This window comes from Typopeltis vanoorti, chromosome 1, assembly GCF_054136105.1.
Source record: "Typopeltis vanoorti isolate ZY-2024b chromosome 1, IOZ_Tvanoo_1.0, whole genome shotgun sequence".
NCBI lineage: Eukaryota > Metazoa > Arthropoda > Arachnida > Uropygi > Thelyphonidae > Typopeltis > Typopeltis vanoorti.
The window spans coordinates 181,294,764-181,311,024 of NC_143549.1; the positions used below are offsets into that span (position 1 = coordinate 181,294,764).

Consider the following 16,261-nt stretch of genomic DNA (forward strand, 5'->3'; position numbering starts at 1 on the left):
TTCAAACATTCATTGAACATCTCCTATGAACTGTTAATATCTCTCCCCTCCAAATTCTTATACCATATCACTGCTCTAAGCTGACTCCTCAGTATATCATAATCAACTGCTTTGTAATTCCACACACACACACACACTTTCCACCAGTGGAGGCAGCATGCTGCATTGGTTACTGCTAAGTACTCTAATGTAATATACCAGATCCAGCATTCTCAAAATCTGATGTCCTCTCCATTACGTGTTATCTCAGGTAAATATATCTTAGCAGCTGCATAAATTCATTTTTCTTATGTATAGTCTATCTTAAATAGTCTCAAACGAACTGCTCTCTGCATCTCTGTATATCAGCTGTGCTTCTGCTCTTTTTGGCTTCAATTCTGCTATCATTAACACAACCCTTCCTTCCATTCTGTTTTGTCTGTCTCTCTGAAAATACTATACTACTCCTTAGATTGTATCCTTTTATCAACCAAATCTTGCTAATGCCTATAACTCAAGCCAGGCTGAACTAACCAATGCCAAAAACTCCTCACTCTTATCCCAAATGCTTCTGGCATTAGTATACACGAACTGTAATACTCTCCCCCCCCCCTTCATTCCACAACCTCCCATACACCTTGTGTTCATTAGCCCACTATTATTAAACACATTAAACACTGGGGGGGGGGGGGAACTACATTCAGCATCGTGCAATCACTCTCCCACTTACTCATGTGTTAAGTTTCCTGGACTCATGCATTTCTATTCTGCACTTATTGTGCAAGTTTTTCAGCCTTCCTTCAGGCTGTCAGATTTAATTCATTAGTGAAATAAAGATCTGTAAATTAAATTTGAGTCCTTGAATTTAAAATATTGTATTATCTGTGAATAATGTTAAATATGATAAATGACAAAGGAAAGCAACATCATGCTATACATAAGAATTATAATTAATAATAAACTTTTTTTTAGAGTAAATGTAATAAAAATATATGGAATTATGTCTGATATTTACAGCTATTCCAGCCTAATGATAACAGCATGAATTTCATAGGAAAGAGAGGCTGGCTGGAATTATGCCCCACCCCAACAAAAAAAAAAAAAGTATGATGCCAGCATAATACACTGATTATGGCTGTATACTGCATGGGCTGGTTTGCCTGTTTCTGCAAGATGAAAAAAAACAGAGTTTCCAGGAGGAAATAATCTTCACCACTGTAAGCTGACCCTTATAAAGATTCCAACACAGATCTTTCCAATAAAATGGTATTATTGAAACTGACTGAGCTATAGAGACTCCTTATGATAGAGGTAACTGAAATCTTTCATTATATGGTAGAAAGGAAGAGGTTAAGAGGGCATCTCAGAAAATTTACAGAATGCACTTAAAAAGGGAAGATTTTTTTTTCTCTTGGCAAGTGGTAAAGGAACAGAAATGAATGCCAGTGAAGAGCTGTAAGCAGATTGCCTGTGAAGGATTTTAAAAAGTGTGATTAGTGATGTGTGGGCTGAATGGAGCATTCTCAATAATAATAATTACTGAAAGAGTATTCCACTCATATAATCACAACAATAATTGTAAAAAATGCTTATGCAACACTCACCTGGCAGTATATGCATAATCTACTAGCTGTTCAAAGGCATCAATATCAAGTGCCTCTTCTAATTTGAACTGGTGAGTTGGGCCAAGTTGAGAATCATTAATAAAGATATCAAACAGAAATGGACTGGCACTGGCTAGTACAGCTCGGTGGGCATGGATTTCTTGGACATCTTCATTTCCTATCTTTTTCAACAATTTCATGTAAAAATATAACTGATTATATACTGAACTAAAAAGATTTTGGTTTTGTATAAAATAAATATCCTAAAGATTTATTATGGAATTATGTAAGTAAATATTCACTATTTGAGTTGATAATTAATCTCTATCACAAATCAGCAGATAAAGCAACATACAGCCTTCCTATTCTATATTCAATCCTGTTGTATGACCTGATTTCCATCAAAGAAATCAAAGAATATCTTTCTTTGATGGAAATCAAAGAATAAATGTTAAAGATGATTAATTACTTTTTTTTGTTTATTAGTAGTATGAAGAGGACTGGAATGTCTGTGCTCCAAAGCAGGGCCCTCAATTTTTTTCCCTCTGCTTTCACTCCTCTTTCTCCTTCCTCTTGCTTCTATTGAGATTGAATAATCCAGAAAGCACACAGGGTTAATCCAACAATGCAGCAAATTAAGAAATTCTTAATATGTCTGCATTTTTCTATATATCTAGGATAAGGAAGATAATAGGAGCTGGATGGATGAGTGGCAGAAAAAACTACTTAGGGTGTATAAGGAGAATGGTGACCAGCAAGCTAATGAGCAGTATAAGGCATAGACAAGAAAGCTGATGACTTAATAATATGGTGAGGAAGGCAAAATCATATGAAAAGAATTATAATTAATAATAAACTTTTTTTATTATTGATTAAATCTGCACTATGCGTCACGGAAAAGTCGGCCTGGCTGGCCGAGTGGTTAGCGTATCCACTCTCCAGCCAAAAGGCTGTGGGTTTGAGTCCCGCCGTGGGCATGGATGTTTGTGAAAAATACTAGTGGTGGTGGTCAGCGGTAGATGCCGTTGATGTAGATGATGAACGTAGCTGAGTGGTCATGACGGAGAGTTGTGGAGTAGGTGCCCTCCCTCAATGAGTTTTTGGACTCCCTGGAGGTGCTAGGTAATAATAATAATAATAAAAGAAAGAATGACTATGGAGGGATAACTGATAGCAGCAAGGTGACAAAAGCAGACAAAAATAGTTGAGTCACTGAGTGACCACTCTGCAAGGATCCCTAATTCAAGTAAAGATATTGCTGTAATAGATGTGACAGGAACTGATGCAGAAATAGAAGTTGAGAAATTGGAAATGAGTAGGATATTGCAGAATCTCAATGCAAATACACTCATGAGCAGTTTAATTAGAGATACCTACCTAGTAGTGGTTACCACCCCCTTTCGCCTTGATGACAGCAGCGATGCAGAGTGGCATGGACTCCACAAGGCACCGGAAGCGTTGGGGAATCAGAGTTCTCAGCACTGATTCTCTTATGTTCTCATAAAGGCTTGAGGAAGTGAAGTAGAGCAAAATCATTCCACTGCATAAAGAAGGGTTCAAGAATGAGATAGCAAATCATACACTAATCAATATATCTCTGGAGAGGTGGTAAAAGTACTGGAAAAGTTGGTCAATGACAGAATTCAAAAATGGGTTGATAAGACCAATCCTCCACAAAGCACAGCTTTGTGCAGAATAGGTCTTGCCTTAGTAATTAATGTACCTAATTAAAAAAAATTGACAAATGAGTTGGATAAAAGGAATGGCTACACAATTATAGTGGTGAATTGTACTACATCGAATTGATGATGTGGATAACATCAGCATAGTGATATACAAGGATATTAAATCCAGGAAAAGACAGGCGATTAAAGGTGATAAAAGTATGTATACCTGCTATTTAACACGTTCACTGCCACGCTACTTCGGCATAGTCTGTTCCCATACGCCGAGCAATTTCACTTCTTCAAGGTCAGTATGGTAATCTCGTTGCCGGCAGTAAGCATCATACGAGTATACTTGTAGTTGGCTTGTGCAGAGCATATACCATCTATAAGTATACACAGTTTTGCTGCTAGTTCCACAAGCCAAGCATTTTCACTTATTCAAGGTCAGTACGGTAATCTTGTTGCCGGCGGTAAGCGTCATACAAGTATACTCGTAGCTAGCTTGTGTAGCTCATATATCAACTACGAGTATACTCGTAGTTGGCAGCAAATGTATTAATTTGTGTATCAATGTCATAAAAAAAAATTTAAGAAAAAATATCTAGTAGTTTGCTGAAAATGCAAATGCGAGTAGAGTGAAAGTTAATACAGATGATAGAGAAAGCCTACAGGATGATTTAAAAAGGCTGGAAGCATGGCAATGGATAATGACTGCCAATTTAATGTGGCAAAAGTGTAAGGTTATACATTTGGGATGAAGAGATTAAAAGCTCTGTACCAAACTGATGGTACCAGACTGCAAGAAATTAATAGATCAGGAATTCTATTAATTATTATTATTATTATATATATTTATTATTATTGTTCCAGGAAACTCCAAGGAGTCGACAGACTCATCGAGGGAGGCCCTAACATCATGTCAAGAACAACTATTCAACATTCACACAGTATCTATCATACCTTGCCTTGAACTCATTCACAGTCGAAGCACCCACAACAGACTCTGGAAGCTTATTTCACTCATTCACCACTCTCCAAGTAAAAAAACCTAGCTCTAACACCCTTGTCAACCACGCTCTTGCCCAGCTTCCATGCATGGCCCCTAGTCCTCCCACCACCAGTCATATTTTCAAAAATATCTTCTGGATCAATCTTATAAAAACCCTTCAGTAATTTGAATGTCTCAATCATATCACCCCTCCTTCGCCTATCGTCCAATTTCTGCAAACCACAAATCCTCAACCTACCTATTCTCATAAGGTTCATTCCACAGACCTATTATCATCTTGGTCACTCGTCTCTGGACCCTCTCCACTTCCTCCGCATCACGAAGAAACCCTGGTGCCCATTAATGGGCACAGAAGTCCAGATGGGGTCTTATCAAGGCTCGATACAGAGGAACAACAACTTGTTTGTCTCTGCAAGTTAAGGTATTTTTCAGAAGCCAAGTGATTTGGTGAGTTGTTTTAGTCACTTTTGCAATGTGCCCCCTAAACTTCAACTCCCTATCCACCAACACTCCCAAATCCCTGGCCTCATCAATCTTCTGGAGTACAGTTCCACCAATGCGATATACTGCTGCTATTCTTTTCACCCCAAAGTGCATAACCTTACACTTTGCCACATTAAATTGGCATCCATTTTTCCAAGCCCAGTCCTCCAAACCATCCAAATCATCCTGTAAAATTCTGACATCCTGTGCACTCACAATTGCTCTACCCAATTTTGCATCATCAGCAAACAAGTGAGCACTTCCTCTCAAATCCTTTCCAATATCATTGATGAACAAATTGAAAAGCAGTGGTCCAAGAACAGAGCCCTGTGGCACTCCACTAGTCACAAGACGTCTTTTAGACTCCACTCCTGAATAAACCACTCTCTGGTATCTCTCTTTCAACCACCCTCCTATCCATCTCACCAACCCTATATCTATCCCCATCTGCTCCAGTTTACTGATTAGGGTTCCATGTGGTATCCTATCAAAGGCGTTGGCAAGGTCCAGTAGTATCACTGTAAACTCATTACCCCTATCCAGTTCAGCAGTCACTGTGTTATAAAACGTGAGCAAGTTACTGAGGCATGATCTACCCTTCACAAAACCATGTTGTCCAACATACAATATCCCATTTTCATCTAACCAATCCTGTATTCTTTTCTTGACTAATTTCTCTAAGACCTTGACAATGATTCCTGATATGCTAATCGGTCAGTAATTTACAACAGCAGTCTTGGAACCACCTTTATGCAGTGGAACTATTTTCCCCTCTTTCCACCCGCTCGGGACTATCCCAGACCCGAGACTCAAATTAAACAAAATGGTCAAGGGTACTGATAATTCTTTAGCTGCTTCTCGTACAACACGAGCTGGTATACCATCCAATCCCACAGATGTATTGACATTGAGGTTATGCAATAGACTACTCACCTGCACTTCATTCACCACAATTCCCGTGTAATCTACTGGTTTATTCGTTTCTGCAATGTCACCACCTGGATGATATATTCTTGCAATATATCATCCAGGTGTCTTGATATATCACTCAGTAACTCAACTATCTCAACTGATTCAGTTACCTCCCTACCATCGGCATTCTTTAAAATCATTCTGCCATGTACATTTTTCCTTTTACTTGCCATGTATCTAAAAAACTGTTTAGGATTCTCTTTAGCCTGTATGGCCAATGTTCTTTCGTAATCCTTTTTTGCTTTTCTTACCACACTCGTTACCCTTCTGACCTGCGCTTTATACCGTTCATGTGCCTGCTGGTCACCTTTCTCCTTAAATTCCCTCCATAGTTGTTTCTTTTTTTGCAGCTCAAGCTTAATGGTGTTATTCATCCATTTAACCCCTACTTGATTTATTATTCGGACTCTAGGTATACAGTCAGCCATTGCTTCATGCAAGCACTTCTTAACTACCTCCCATGCACTATCAACTTCTAGTCCTTGCAGTTGTACATGCCATGGCACTGAACCAATCAAACTCCTAAGCTTGTAATACTTTCCAGCCCGATAATTCCACACGTACCCTGTCTTAATTGAAAATTCTACACCTTTAGCCACCTCCCAAGTCAAGACCCTATGATCACTCTCACCAATTGGTGGCAATATGATCATATTTATTACAGCCAAATCCTCAGATGTAATTACTAGGTCAAGCACTCTCTGCCCCCTAGTATTTTCCATTACATGCTGTCGCAGATAGTTATCCCTTAATAACAGCATAAAATCCAATTCCTTCTTCCCGCGTGTCCTCTACTCACTCCAATCAATGCGACCATAGTTGAAATCTCCCATAATAATCACCCTCCTTCCACTCATTTCTTCTATTTGCTTGTGCATACTGTCACCACCATCTTTTCCATCACCTGGGCTATAGCAGCACCCAATTGTATATTTAGTTCTGCTAGCCACAATCTCACACCAAATGGCCTCAAATGTGCTCTTTTCTCTATCCTGCAATTCAACTTCTATTCTCCTTGGCTGCAGCTCATCAGCTATCATCAACAATACTCCTCCCCCCATTTTATTCTCTCTGTCATTCCTGAACACACTATACCCATCGCATTCAATCCCACTGGCTATATCATCTACAGTCAGCCATGTCTCACTAATACCAATAACCTGTGGTCTGGAAGTGCCAACCATGGCCAAAAACTCTTCCTTCTTGTTCCTAATACTTCTAGTATTAGTGTACATGAATTTAAGATCCCCATTAGCTCCAACCCTACCTTGATGCCTTATATTAACTATCCCACTCTGATTTGTTGTCCTTATTTGCTCTGACATATTATGTTCATTCTTACATTCAACTGCCTCCCTAAGGACTGTATATCTACTCCCCCCCCCTTAACAAATCTAGTTTCCCTGAATTGGCACATCCACTACATTCAGCAACACTTTCTCAAGTCTTCTTACACCGTAACCATTCAAATGCAAGCCATCCATCTTATACAGATCCTTTCGCCCATCAAACTCACTCCACACGTCCACAAATTCCACACCACTCGTCATACATAACCCACGCATAAAGTCATTCGCAATTATGGCCCTTCTTTTAAACATTTCAATGTCATACCGTGGCAAAACACTAATCATTCTAACTCTCTCACTCTTTTCTTTTGCTACCTCAAATTCCTGATCTATTAATTTAGTTCAACTCACTATACTGGGGATAGTGAGTTGAACTAAATTTACAGAGCATATTGCAAAAGTAGCACCAAATGAGCTCATCAGATTATCTGGATGTTGAAGAATACATCAATAAGCAGAGATCGGAAGGTTATCCCTCTTTATAAGAATTCAAGAAGACTATATCTAGACTACTGTGCAGAGACCTGTCATCTGGATTCCTCTAGTTTTATTCTTGGGAGAATAAACCGAGGTTGCTAGTTGGATTTGTGGTTTAAAAATGGAATGGAGATGATACTTATGAAGAGCTTAGCCATCTTTTCAGATGCATCCCAAATATACAGGGATTGGAAAACTTTAGTTGTGATTTTGTGTCAGGCAGAGCGAGGGAGGGATAGTGGACATGTAGTATTTTATCTATTTTATGTGGGTTGTACCCATATGTTTAAAAAATGTGTGGAAAAAATAATCAACTTCTGTGGCAAGAGTATGAAAGTGCTTTGAGAATGCCGTACTGCTGAAACAGATGATGGTGAGACTGACTGTGTAAGAAGGTTTGATATAATCAGAAAAAAAAAAAAGATAATGAGACAATTATATTAATTGTGTAACTAGTGTGTCTAATGAATGGTAGACATTTGTTTGTTCTTTTCTACTGTGAAGTATTTCTTTAGATGTTAGCTATTTAAAAAGGGCTAAAAAAATGTGTCTGTCTTGGTTATGTGGTCAAATGGCAAACATATCGTCTATATAGCACAGTCATACCACTAGTTTCAGTGGAGCAGCAGTGCTAAGTGAATTATTCTTTTTCATTAAATGAGTGAAAGAGAGCAGGGGAACCCATTGCAGCCCCATCTGATTATTTGTATGTTTTTTCCTTTCCTTGTAAAATAACCTAAATGGCTGGTGAACAACATAAGGAGAAAAGTTTTATGTTCAGGTCAAGAGTCTCTCTCAGTGATACATTAGTAAAACGAGAAGTGACATCAAAGCTAACGATAACATCTGAAGAATAATATTTTTAATTAATTCACCAAACATACAGCTTATTTTATATAGAAAGGAAAAATATACAAATAACTAGTGAGTTGGGTTCGAGGTTACATTGTGATTGGACGATGAATTTAGTGCTCTTGTAAAATTGGTGATTTAATCTGTTTTATGTTATTTTTCCTTAGAAAATTAGTGTTTCATACTATATTAGTGGACATTTTAGTGTTTTAAGTGTATTTAGTGTTTAATAACATAGTTTTGTTAAGATATTGCAATATTAAATACAGTTTAAAATGGCACCAAAAATGCAAAGGAAACGTAATGCTAAGAAGAGCAGTGAAGTCAAGAACAAGAAAGCTTGCCATGCTAACAAGGTTATTGAAGATATTGAGGAGGTTACTGAAAATGAATTAATCAAAATAGCAAAGTTAACACGTTCGTTGCCAACTACGAGTATACTCGTAGTTCGTATATGAGCTTCACAAGCCAACTACGAGTATACTCGTATGTCGATTTACTGACCTATGACAAACACGAGTTATCCCTTTGTATAATTACCTTAATTTGGATCCTTGGATTCTGAATGAAGCGGAGAGCATGTCTGGGAGCTTGGTAGAAGGGAAATAATTTCAACTAAAATATAGTATATTATGTATGTGCCTCAGATGCCAAACTACGAGTATACTTGTAGTTCGTATATGAGCTTCACAAGCCAACTAAGAGTATACTCGTATGTCAATTTACTGACCTCCTATGCCAAACACGAGTTATCCCTTTGTATAATTACCTTAATTTGGACCCTTGGATTCTGAATAAAGTGGAGAGCATATCTGGGGGCTTGGTAGAAGAGAAATAATTTCAACTAAAATATAGTATATTGTGTATGTGCCTCAGATGCCAAACTACGAGTATACTCGTATGTCAATTACCAACCTCCTATGCCAAGTGTGAGTTAATCCGTAGTATAACATGTAATTTATAAATCAATTTAAAACTAGTAAAATCAATAAAAATAAAAGCCAATCAATGAAATAAAAAAGCACTCAGTAAAATAAAAAAAAAAACAATTTATTCAAATTAAGAATGGTACATTTTAAAACAATTTTCCACGCACAATGGTGGTTTTTCCTGGCAAACAGGACAATAATGTGTTTCGCGTCTACGTTTGTTTCTTGTACAGACACGGCATGGCTTTGTCGGTTGATTCTTATTTTCTGTTGGTGATAAAATTTCCAAATAATGAAAATCCTGATTCCTCCTGATATTCTCTGATGCTGTAAGTTCAGCCATTCCAACAAAAATTGAGATAAATTGATCTCTAAATATTAATGCAGACATTGCATTTCCAGTAATCATGTTATAAAATTTATGCGCATTTTCAATGTATACCTCAAAAATGCATATTGCCAATTTCTTTGGCCATCTAATTGTCTTTCGTAAGGTGGAATAGTATGAAAGCATTTGATCAGAAAGATCGGTGCCTGACATGCCCAAATTATAATCCCTAACGATATTCGGTTTTAACTGAAATTTACCATTCCGATTTTGTGCTTCAACCATTTCAAATTTGTGCATATTTGAAATGGAAAGGACTTCCCTCTAATCCTTCCATTTGCTGACTACAACAGGTCCTCGTCTTTGCCAGACAAATTCCCCTTTCTTTAGTTTCTTCTGAATAACATCTGGTGGATTGTTTTTCCTATTATTTCTCAGCGTTCCATACACATACGTTTTTCTGTTGGTAAGCAATTCTGTTAGAGCGACAGAATTATAAAAATTGTCCATATGCAATACATAACCCCTGTCTAAATATTCTTCCATCAAGTGGAATACAACATCATATGCGTGACCCATTTTCGCTAGAGGATTCAGATTTTCCTGTATAAATTTTTATTTTTATCACCAATCCATTTGATTCGCACGGTTCATAGAATTTCAAGCCATATTTATGTTTTTTGTTTTCTATGTATTGCCGAAATGCCAGTCTACCGCGCCACAACACCATTGACTCATCAATACATAAGTTTCTGTTTGGTGTGTAGCAATTTCGCATTACACTATTAAAATGATCTAGGACTGGTCTTAATTTGTGCAATTTATCATTAGCTGCTTGAGAATTATCTGTGAAATGCAAATGACGCAATAAAATTTGAAATCGATTTCGGCTCATTTTAGAGTGCCAAAATGGCAAATTGTAAAGTTGATTTGTACTCCAATAATGCTCAATAGACGGTAAATTACAAGGACCCATATGAAGTAAAAGTCCAAGAAATAATTTCATTTCAGGTATGTCTGTTGCTTTCCAGTTAGAAATTTTTCGACTTTTTTTGAGCTTCGCTCGGCTTTCCTCAATATTTTGTAAAGCATATAAATTGGTTTGTTCTACTAAAATTGTGAGAAAATCTTCAGAAAAGAAAAGTTCAACAAACCTTTTGATACTGAAATTTCCAGTGTCAATTTTAAAACCTGCAGTTTCAACAAAGTCAAATTGTGGGGGCTCTTCTTCTGAATTTTCCCAATAAGTTGATGTTGATGTATTTGGCTGGTTGCTAACATCATCTTCAAAAGTTTCTTCTTCATCGGAGTCACTGCTAGAGTCGTCTGTAGAATCATCTTCAGAATCGGAACCAAATATTTCATGAAATTCATCATCGCTCATATTAGCATAAGCTTCTACTTCTATATCAGTAAGTTTTCTTTTACTGGCCATGGCGAAATTGAAGGTTCTTAGAGACTAGAAACTAAAACTGAACTAGACGCAATAAACACTGGCATCAGAACATGTAATATATAGATGGAAGTGATATGAGATTACTCGTAGTTGGCGTATGAAACAAAATTCTATCTGATAAGCCGGCTACGAGATTACTCGTAGTGACCTTGAAGATGGGAGTGATACGAGATTACTCGTAGTTGGTGTATGAAACAAATTTCTATCTGATAAGCCAGCTACGAGATTACTCGTAGTGACCTTGAAGATGGGAGTGATACGAGATTACTCGTAGTTGGCGTATGAAACAAAATTCTATCTGATTAGCCGGCTACGAGATTACTCATAGTGACCTTGAAGACGCGAAGGCGCTTGGCGTGCGGGAACAAACTATGACTGAGTAGCGTGGCAGCAAACGTATTAAAGCAGATTATCAGAGAGATGACTCAGGAATTACAGAAAGTCATCATACCAAATAATTACAGATTGTAATTATTTGTTATGGTGACTCTATAATAAAACATGCTGTTGATGAGCAGTTTATAAATTAAAGTTTTCCCAGAGCAAAAATTAAAAATATAGCATATGTAATTAAAAAACAGAAAAGAAAAGTAAACTATCATAATCGCAGTAGGTACTAGCCATAAGTATCAGTATAATAAGATCAGTATAAGCAAGGACATGAAAGGATTGTTGGAAGAAGTGACAGTGTAGAGTAAGAAAGTAAAAATTGTAAGCATATTACTTTGATATGACAAAAATGAATTAAGAAGTAGGGCTATGATGGCAAATGATTCGATGCATAGGCTGTGTACAAGGAATGGATGCGAGTTTTTGGATATGTGGAGTGAGTTTGAGGGAATATTAGATTTGTATAAGAGGGATGGCCTATGCCTGAATGTATTTGGTATCAGGAGTCTAGAAAAACTAATGACTGGTATGAGACCTAACACAGAGAGTCAGGGAAACTAAATTATAAAGGGAGGAATGGTGAGAACATGAGTGCAAGAGCAACAATGTTATATAACTGTGCTAATGATGGGAGTGGGCTTTGTCATAGAAATATTGATGAGGAGAGAATGATTTCAACTTTGTATTTTTGAAAATTATGGAGGCAACTACCATGTTTGAATAAAAACTTTAGTTTAATATAACTAAAATCTACATTCGACGTTTCGACCTTTATGTCAAGGTCATCTTCTGGAGCATACAACTATACACAGAAAACAAGCTACACTACATTTAAACTAGTTTGTTAAAGATGCTGACCAACTGCTACAAAAATTGTTGGCCTGATCTCTGGTGAGAAAAAAAAAGATTATACATCAACGCTAGAGTCCTATTATTAGTGTTATCTGTTGGTTGTAGAAATACATTGGGCTAAACAACAAGTATCTATCTGTATACATATATTAACGTCATGATTATACTTGTACATTCCAGCCAGTTGGTATGGAATGGTTTCTAATACTAGCTGAAGATTGGCTAGAGTCCTGACTTATGTTGGATCTTATATATTAGGTAGGCTGAATGTGTGCCATCCAGATCCTTGGAATTTTCATGCCATCTTTATTGTTGATATTTGGTTGGTTTATCAGGATTTCGCAGGCTTCCTTAAACTTCCTTTCATGTAAAGAGCGGATGCTTTTCCAGTTGATTTGGCGTAAGGTGTTGAGCGCGTGGTCTGAGAGGCCTGCTTCACCATAATGGTTATGTTTAATGTGTGTAATGTGCTCTTTCTTGAGTATAGGGATTGTCCGTCATGCTTCACCAATGTACGGTACGTTACAGGTGCAGTGGATGCAATAGACTCTAGGATGTACTAATGGGAAGAGAGGATCCTTAGAGGAGTTGAATATGGTTTTAAGTTTAGTGGGTGGTTTAAAGGTGGCATTGAGGTTATAATGTTGTAGGATTCTGTTGATTTTTTCTGATAACCCTTTAATGTATGGGATGGCTATGGTTTTACTGTAATCTAGATTCGTTTTTGATGTTGTTTTATGGAGTATTTTATTAATAGTATTTTTGTTATAGCCATTATTTATGAATGTGTTGCTGATTATTTTTAGTTCTTGTTTCAGGGCTTGCTGGTTAGAGCAAATTGTTGTAGCTCTGTTTTTAAGGGTTTTAATGACTCCATATTTTTGTGATGGGTGGTGGTATGAATTAGCATGTATGTATTGGCAAGTGTGTGTCAGTTTTCGGTAGACCGTGAAGGATAGACTGCCTGAAAGAAGATGTGTGACTAGTGTGTCTAGGAACGGGAGCGAATTTTGATTTTCGATTTCGATGGTAAATTGTATGTGTTCGTGTTGTTTGTTCAGGTGGCTAAGGAATGTGTTTAGCGTTTGTCGCCCGTGCAGCCAGATCCCGAACAAGTCATCAATGTATCTAAGCCAGACTGTCGGTCTATGCTTGGCGAAATCAAGAGCCCTTTGCTCAAAGGTTTCCATGTAGAAGTTAGCGATTGGGGGGGATAGTGGTGAGCCCATGGCTGTACCTTCTTTCTGTAGGTAAAATTTGTTTTGCCACACGAAGTAACTGGACTGTAGTACATGGGCAAAAAAGGGCCGTAATATCGGGCGGAAATTTTTCTGTAGTAGGTGGTTGGTTGCTCCTTGTCTCCTAATTGGATGGATTCCTTGGGAGACAAGGAGCAACCAACCACTGACCAGCAAGAACCATGTGATCAACCTATCAAGCCATATCCTAAACAACGCCGAACTTACGCTACTGAATAAAGGACTTAACTTTGCAATAGCACCTAAAAAGGTAAACAAAGTGGATTTTATCTACCACATTGAAAGAGGCATCACGTCCCTACCTAACAATATAGCAAATAAAATACGACTAGAAACTAGTAATGTCCTGAACACTAAAAAAAACATACAGAACAATCTCACAAAAACAGAACTAACAGCAATTAAGTCATTAAAAGCCAAACAAAACATAATAATAACGAAATCGGATAAAGGCAATACCACTGTCGACCTTGACAGGTCAACATATGTACTTCAAATGAATCAACTAGTAGCCGATAACAACACATATAAGCTGGTAAATTATAACCAAACAAAAAGGATAAAGGATAAAACACCTAAATTTTACCTACAGAAAGAAGGTACAGCCATGGGCTCACCACTATCCCTCCCAATTGCTAACTTCTGCATGGAAACCTTTGAGCAAAGGGCTCTTGATTTCGCCACGCTTAGACCGACAGTCTGGCTTAGATACGTTGACGATGTGTTTGTGATCTGGCTGCATGGGCGACAAACGCTAAACACATTCCTTAGCCACCTGAACGAACACATACAATTTACCATCGAAATCGAAAATCAAAATTCGCTCCCATTCCTAGACTATTCAAGTCCGTCACTTCTTGGCCACCAGACACGGTTAAAAAAACTCAAACTCCACTACACCCCCCCCCCCCCCAGAATATATGGGGTACCGAAAATACACAAACAAAATGTGCCCCTTTGACCAATCGTGGAAGGAATGGACAGTCCCAATTACCACTTAGCTAAGAAATTTGCAGCAACACTCGGAGTTGGTAGGTCATTCCCCCTCCTACATAAAAAACACACAACACTTTATAAACAAAATTAAAAACATAACACTCGACAAAGATGACCTGTTAGTCAGTTTCGACGTTTCTACCCTTTTCACTAATGTCCCCATCAATGACACAATTCTCCTATTACAGAACAAATTTCCGCCCGACATTATGACCTTGTTTGCCCACGTACTACAGTCCGGTTACTTCGTGTGGCAAAACAAATTTTACCTACAGAAAGAAGGTACAGCCATGGGCTCACCACTATCCCCCCAATTGCTAACTTCTACATGGAAACCTTTGAGCAAAGGGCTCTTGATTTCGCCACGCTTAGACTGACAGTCTGGCTTAGATACGTTGACGATGTGTTTGTGATCTGGCTGCACGGGCAACAAACGCTAAACATATTCCTTAGCCAGCCACCTGAACAAACAACACGAACACATACAATTTACCGTTGAAATCGAAAATCAAAATTCGCTCCTGTTCCTAGACACACTAGTCACACGTCTTCCTTCAGGCAGTCTATCCTTCACGGTCTACCGAAAACTGACACACACTGGCCAATACATACATGCTAAAATAATCATAAAATAAACTAAAATAATCAGTGACACATTCATAAATAATGGCTATAACAAAAATACTATTAATAAGATACTCCATAAAACAACATCAAAAAATGCATTAGGATCACCGTGTAAGCTTAGAAGAAAGGATTTCAACTTTGTGTTCATTTGGTAAGGACCTATCAAATGTGCACAAAGATGTCTACATATATAAGGCCCTAGAGAAGAACAGATATGCAAGTTGATCAACTGTGTCATGCAGACTACAGGCAAAATTATACAAAAGAACATGCAAGTAGCTTATTGTGTCTGTACATGAATGCTAGGAGCATCAAAAGAAAAGTAGTAGAGTTTGTTGCCTTGGTCAATATGTTGTGACCTCAGATTGTAGGTATTAGTGAGACCTGGCTATCAGAATCAGACATACTAACTGGTATTGAGTATAAGGAGTACAGTATTTTTTTGGTAGGATAGGCAGCATAGGATAGGAGAGGTCGTGCTCCTAATGATATCAGATGACTTGAATCCAATTAGTGTTGAGACGTATGATTGTAATACTAGAACAGTTTTTCATGTGGCAGTGAGTGTGAAGTCATCTGGTGTGAGGTGGAATTTAAAAAGATCAAACAGATGATGGGGTGTTGTTACAGACCTGGTGGATCGATTGCTAGTGAAGAAATGCACCACCAAATGAAGACAATGGGCATGAAAAGAGTAATCATAATGGGTGACTTTAATTATCCAAACATTGATTGCATAGTAGTAAAATCTCATGAGAAGAATGAAACTGAATTTATTAAGTTGTTGCAAGACAACTTCCTCAGGCAGAAAGAACTTAAGGTCATAGAGTGTTAGATTTGACTGTGCTGTCAGAAGGTGTTTCAGTTGAAGACATAACAATTTTTCCTCTGGCTGTTGACAGTTATCATGCAGTAATCACTTGGGAAGTGGCTAAGTTTATAGATGTTCCATTCAGGAAAGGTTACATGCTGAACTACAAGAAATTATGACCAACTAAAGAGTATGCCTAGTTCAGTGTAACTATATCAGTT

At 37.7% G+C, this 16,261-nt stretch overlaps 1 protein-coding gene across 1 annotated transcript in view; it reads right to left on the minus strand.

Annotated features, from left to right (window-relative positions):
• The window catches only part of LOC150110685 (influenza virus NS1A-binding protein homolog), a 281,744-nt gene that overhangs the window by 150,969 nt on the left and 114,514 nt on the right, over positions 1-16,261 (minus strand). Inside the window, exon 4 of the mRNA XM_090404830.1 lies at positions 1,584-1,765. Coding sequence (XP_090260956.1) covers positions 1,584-1,765 — 182 coding nt within the window. The remainder of the gene's footprint in view (positions 1-1,583; positions 1,766-16,261) is intronic.